Here is a 6999-nt window from a genome sequence, read left to right on the forward strand (position 1 = left end):
CCCTGTCTACTACTGTTCACTGAATAATAAATATTTCATGCTTGTAAAACTTCTTTATAAGGACATGCAGCCATCTATTTTACCTGCCGTAAAGCCAGCTGCATTGTTTAATATTTGAAGCATATTTCAGACGTAAGACAATAGCTAAGGATTATCATTTTGTAATAAGAGCTGAACAGTTACACCAGCTTTTTTGTGGATGAACTGTCCAAGAATTCTGTACCTGACTGATTCCGTGATCTGTTCTAATACTTGGCAAGGGAGGGGCCCAGTTCGCTACCTACTCTTAATCAGGGAAACTTACTGTTTGTATGGTCAAAAATCCTGCTAGAAGCATGGAAACTGCAACACAGCTGAGAGGTGCTGTGATTCAAAACTCCAAGAAAAGACGGTGGAGATCGCTGAACAAACTCAAGACAACTGCCAAGCAGCAGAAAAGACCCAGATGGGTAAAAAGCAATTTCATAGACAAAAGCAGAAGAGAGAGAGGCAAGAAATTTCTTCTCACTCTATACCCTTTCTCACTCTATGGCCTCCAGATGGTCAGATGAGATGATTGAACCTCAAAGGGATGGGGTAGGAACTGTAACTTAGCTCTCCCCAGCAGATAGGAAAGAAAAAAGGACTTGGTTGGGGGTGCGTGAGGAGATTTACCCTTTACTTAAAGCAGTAGCCCAGCAACATTTTTCTTGAAGGAGAGAGAGATGCAACAAATTAGGAAATCTATGCACAGCCTGTGAATTTGGATTGATACTGTGGGTGGGTTCTCTTTCCATATCAATGCCATGCTCCATTTTGCATATAGAGTTTGCTTGTTGTCTTTTACCTCCACAGGAGAAAACAATACTTCTTGCGTCTGGCTGAGGGCTAACAATAGAGTTGTTAAACTTTGCTAATCATCCTTTCAAAAGAAGCACCCTAAACCAAAGTGATGGCTCTCAGCCATGTCAACATTTCACATTACAATTCCTAGCTAAAATTCATAAGGAGGTAGAACAGGAACTGGAAGTAAGGATACTGTTTGCAGAGAAAACAGTAGCTGTCACAACATTTTTGGCAGAGCCTGATCTGGTAGGATTTCTCAGAGCCCACCTATTGGCTAGGACACCTCCGCCTTCTTGTTAGGTGACTTGTCTGAGATGTGATAAATTCAACAGTTAGTGCAGTTCTTAACTGGTGCAGACTCTAGTTGAATCCTCTGTACTGGGATGACCCTTACCTTTAATATTCAGTTTGCAGAGCTTTGGTGGAGTTTAATGAATGACTGTAAAATGCCTCAAGATCTTTGGATGAAAAGACACTAGAGAAATGTAGCCATTAATTGTTATAAATTTATGGTGCGAGAATTACGAAGCCAAAACTGGGGGACACAACTGCTAGACTGAGTATATGGAGCAAACAGAACTCTCTTCCTTAAGATGAGTCAAAAGTTATCACAATGAAAACTAAAACCAGGCCTAACTGGCAGTGGGACTGTTTCAGTGCTAAGCTAATGTTCATGGAAGACTTGGATCGGGCCCAAGGTAGCCTAGAAACTCGGAACAGGCACAGGCAAAAACTGTCCTCATTACATCAGGCGCAGGACTTAGGATCTTTCCTTCCCTAAAGCTGTTTCCCCAGCTTCACCAGCAGTGAATAAGGGACATGCTTCAAGCAAACAAATTTCCCTACCCTGGCCCCATCTACATGAGACGCAACTGTGCAGTCGTTACTGCACATTTATTTATACTCGTACAAATAGGCAACCCAATCCTTCCCTGAGAGGTAAGGGACTAAAAAGCAGTTCAAAATACTTACCCCTAAATCTATGGTGTACTTGTTTGAGTAGTGTTGGTGGGAACCCTGGAGCAATGGATCATGGAACTAGCCCTCCCTAGAGATGTTAGCCGTTCCAGGCTATTGTGCCTGGCTGTCCTCAGACTCACAAGGATGTCATTGTATCAGTACTCGGGTCACCTTGTCAGATGTTACTTTTGCAGCCTTAAGAGCGAGCTATTTACTATTTTTTAAAACCAATTCAGAGATTGGGGGGAAAATGCTGTGTGCTGCAGCAATGCGCACTACTAAAAGCATTCTTCTTATCTCAGATCTAGAGAATCTGAAATGCAATGAAAGTCATAATACTGATCAGGATAAGAAAGGTGATTAGAACAATAATTATGTACTCCTTTCATACAGTAGCACTCTGGGAAGCAAATTTTTTTGCTTTTAGAAAGCTGCTGTAGTCACGTCTGACAGAGTTGAGAGTAGAGAGACAGCATTTGAGCACAGTTTTAAGGTAAGGAACACACAGTGGCCCTGTGCAATGTGCATTCCCTCAAGCAGGAACTAGATTTTGGTCCCCTGAAAGGACTTGCATTATCCTATAATGACAAGAATATTAAATTGCATTAATTACACACATATTTTATTCCCACAAGTAAATATGTGACCTCAAATACAGAAACATCCTTCATCGCTGTTTGAAAAAAGCTTATCACAGGTAGTTATATCATCTTAACAAGGTAAGCAAGTACAGGTCACCATCAAACTAAGATTTTTTCTATTCACAACATGTAACTGTTACTTAGTTTTTTACTCAGGGAAGAAAGTACCTATATACCAACTCATATTACATAAAATTCACTTTCAGATTTAACTCTGATACACAATGATACACAATACACAAATGGATACACAATTTAATGTTAACCACATGAAGATTATGATCATGTTGCTTTACAAGTAACATTTAGAAACCACACATCTCAGAGAGGGAAACCTATATTTAATGGCTATGTGAAAGCTGTTGCCCACAAAATGAATTACAAAATTACTAAAGTGGGAAAAACTGATCAAAGATACATTAGAAACCTAAAATATTTTCAGTTTGATACAGAGGCAAAGTGCCTAGATAAAGGTCATGTGTGATTTAAGCTACTATTCAAACGTCTTTCATATTGAAATTGAACATAAATTTAAAGTTAAAAACATGTAGGAAAATGTATAGCTAGCTAACAGATGCTCAAATAAATGTGATGAAAATATTGAACATTCAAATCTTTTGGGAACTAGGGAACAGGTGGTCTGATTATGCCAGATGCTGAGGAAATTAATGAACACAGTCAACTGCTATTCAAGCCATGGGAACTAAGGGCACTTGTGGAGCATATTCCACAATCAAAGGTCCATTCACATAAAAGGTTCAGAAGTCAATGAAAGTGTTTGCAAAAGCAGAGCCATCAGTAATGTTAACAAGGCTTCTAGGACACATTCTTCTCTTGGAGAAATTAAAGTCCTTGTTCTAAATTTGTATTTTAATCCATGCAGCATTCTGAGCAGTGAAGAAAAGCTGGGAGCATATGAGCTTCATCTCTCTGTAAAAGATTACTGCTTTGCCAGAGAAGATCGCATTATAGGAATGACAGTTATCCAACTACAGAGTATAACAGAGAAAGGTAGCTGTGCATCTTGGTATCCCCTGCTGAAAAATATCTTTATAGATGAGACTGGTCTGACAATCCTTAGAATTCTCTCTCAGAGGACCAATGATGAAGTTGCTAAAGAATTTGTGAGACTTAAATCAGAAACAAGATCTGCTGATGAAACTTCCTGAAATACCCAAGTAATGCAAGGCTGTCACCGCCAAGAAAATAGATACACTGTTGTTGTCTGAATAGTGCATGCATGTGCAAATCAGTGGGAATGTTTAATTAACTATGTTTCAGTGTTTGCCAGTACCTATGTACTATATTTGCAAGGTATGTTGAGGAGCTCTATATCTTTTATACATGTTTTGGTCTTTGGAAAAGTAATTGTTCCAATGAAGTGCCAAAACTAAGATTAAAAGTAAATTATTAATGGCATATATTTTAAAATGTTGATTTCATCTCATTGCAATTCCTTTACCTTTAATATTTATTAATAAATGTTTAGGTTTTTAGTTGGTTAATTACTTGTCTCTTAAATTACTGTGTGCTGCTTATTCTACATGTCTGTATTAGGTTGCTTCCCTTACCATTTTAAAGATTTTTACCTAATTTCATATAATTTTATGCTAACTTCATGTTAGGTATCTTAAGAATAAAAACTTTTTCTATCATAACTACAGATGCATTTACTTCTAGAAAGTGTTTGTAATTTTATAATTACTGATATAAAGTAATGATTTTTGCATAAAAACTGAAAGGGGGTGGAAATATTTTATGCTGACCTTTTTTCCAACCTTTCATATATATCACTGTGAAGAAACGCTGTTAAAGCAAGTTCTCAAGATGCTATGCTTATCAGAGTTTGTTAATGATGTTTGATATCTTGAGATAACTTTGTTCTTCGAAACTGCCAAGATAACATCATATTTGTAAAATAGGTAAGTTGACAGATGTAGAAAATGGCTGCCATACAGTACAGTATACATGCTTTACAAATACTACATTTTCTTAAAATGATACAGTACTGTATATGGTTAACAGTTTGGAAGATATAAAGCTGGCTTGTGGTTTGTTTCTAGAAATCATTTATGATAAGTAACGATGCTGTTAGCATTTTCACTGAGAGTTGTAAATGTTGCTTTACATACTTAGCTGTAAATCAGTTAAGTGCTTTATTTTCTTTTTTTAGAAAAGTTCAAGTTTGTACTTATGCAACATTACTATGTATTGCACTGAAGCAAAATCCATGTCATGTAAATATATTTAGTGAGAAATTGTAAAATAAAGTATGAAGAAACTGCTTCTAGTTTTGTAATTTGATATTATTTATGTGCCTATAGGCTGTAAGTGCAATGTGAAACCAATGTAGTGGGTTGCAGTGTGATGACAATACATCAAATTATGGTTTCTAGTGTCTCTAACATTTGCATCTTTTGTAAATGTAAGGTTTGATATGTCAATGTCACTGAATAATACATGCAAAATTAAAATAAATCAGGCAATTAAATTGTTAATGTACTTACAGAGTATATGATATAAAGTTCTGGCAAACATACCTATATATGCATACACATAAGTATTTGCCCTGGTCCTTGACTCCAAGGCTTCATAATACCTAAAAGCAATTTCACACCTCCTCCTCTCCCCTCCCCCGACCTCCCCTACCAAACAGTAGAAGTAACATAAGAATATTGGTGTTGATTCTTATTTGTTAAAGAGTATTATGTGATCTCATGTAAATGAAACACTGAATTTTTCCAGAATGCCCTTTCAACAGATTTTTACAGATTGTGTCAATATATTTAAATCTCCTTGCGGTAGCCATTATCTATGAACAAAGTAGCTAGAGAACATGTGCAAAGTGTCTAGAAAGGTGGCAGTACTTCAGAGGACAGAGTGAGGAAGAAGCTGAATCGTCCACCAACATATTTCCCATTTGTATCTATGCTTTTCAAAACACATATTTAAGAAACAGCGTGTTTTTGCTGTTACCTCAGAAACCCCTCTCCAAATAAAATGAGCACCAAAGCTAATAATTTGCATCTATTAGCTAGGCCACTTTAGACCAGATAATTCTGAGAATATAACGCTGATAAAAATATTAAATGCAGGTTTCATATCCTGAGATTTGCAGAGCTACCTAAAGGGTTTGGGTGCCCAGCTTCCATTGAAACTAAGCCCACCACTAGTATTTTAAGTATACTCTCTGTGCCTTGAGATGCTTGGGAACAAAATCATTTCAGGTATAACTCAATTCACTGCAATTGCCAGGCTGGAATTGGGCCCACATCCTCCCTCCCTATTGGCAACTACTATATGGCCCCTCAGATACACAAGTCCTGTTGATCTGCTTTTAACCTAGTTGCAGTTCTAGAAATCAGAGCCCACCCTGTGAATGCTGTGCGACACTTAAGTGATTGATTGATACCGTTAAAGTGAGAGCCAAGCTGCCTTGTGGTAGCACTCACAAAACCCATTAACAGTCAACAAGATTTAATATGATATGACATTAATAAACTCCATCTCAAAAAGAAAAGTATACTATCAACGGGTGAGAAAGTATAATATAAAGTATTATTGTAGATAAAATGCAGAGAGGGCTGTGCGATGATTCATTTACTTACATTACTGCATTGCACTGTGGCTCCAAGAGCTTAATAAAGACTGGTTGAATTGTATAAGAAAAATGACTTTCTTGTTTACTTAAAGCACTTATATTTTTCTTATTGTTGAATACTGTATTTTAAAATGTTGCTCATTTTGCTGGATAATGTATTAACATGTCACTAACTGAAGTACATTTATATTTTTCAGACCTACCTATAAAGGAATAAGGATTAAACTTGCCAAGAAATCTATCACTGCTTCTAATAATAAGCAGTTTGCATTAGATCTATATGCCAAAAATAATCCAATAATAACCCAAACTTTGTAAACTACAACTGTAAAGAATTTATCATGTACCTTAATATTTTCTCATTTTAAACAAAGAAATAGTTACTTATTGTAACAAGGTTTGTTTTGTGGCAAGTTGAGATGAAAAATGTATTATCTTTACATTATAGAGCTCTGTTATAAATATATTTAGCTATTGATCAAAATGCAAATAAATGCTATTCCTCAGCGTAATCAGCTTGAAGTCAAACATTTGATATGGCATAACTAAGAGATACTGCCTAAGCTACAATGTCATATTAAAAGGACTGATAGATTTGGGTTTAGAAAAGTAAACACTTCATTTATTTAAAGATATCTAATTTGCATTTATCTATGAGAACAGTTTTTTGGCTCTAGTGAACTAACCTTAGTGAAAGGGCATCCATCAAGTATTTCTTCAATTTCATTTTCCACTGACAACAAAATTAATGCAACACATTTTAAAACCTGAAATCCCATATATTTTATATTGGTTTGTTAAGGTATTAAAATACATACATTGAATATAATTTTGGGGAAAAGTTACAGGAAACAAAAGCAAAATGAATTTAAGGGGGAAGCTGAGAAAAGAACAGCTACTACAGGGAAATCTCTCAGTTTCATAGTTTCATAGATAGATTTAGGGTCGGAAGGGACCTAGTAGATCTTCTAG

General features: G+C 36.0%; 1 protein-coding gene across 1 annotated transcript in view; it reads left to right on the top strand.

Annotated features, from left to right (window-relative positions):
• Window positions 1-6464, top strand: part of UNC13C (unc-13 homolog C) — a 692691-nt gene extending 686227 nt beyond the window's left edge. Inside the window, exon 33 of the mRNA XM_019504241.1 lies at window positions 3310-6464. Within this exon, the coding sequence (XP_019359786.1) occupies window positions 3310-3595 (286 nt within the window). The 3' untranslated portion in view covers window positions 3596-6464. The remainder of the gene's footprint in view (window positions 1-3309) is intronic.
• The last annotated feature ends 535 nt before the right edge of the window (window positions 6465-6999 follow it).

The sequence above is a fragment of the Gavialis gangeticus genome, unplaced genomic scaffold, assembly GCF_001723915.1.
Source record: "Gavialis gangeticus isolate Ggan-Ray unplaced genomic scaffold, GavGan_comp1, whole genome shotgun sequence".
Lineage (NCBI taxonomy): Eukaryota > Metazoa > Chordata > Crocodylia > Gavialidae > Gavialis > Gavialis gangeticus.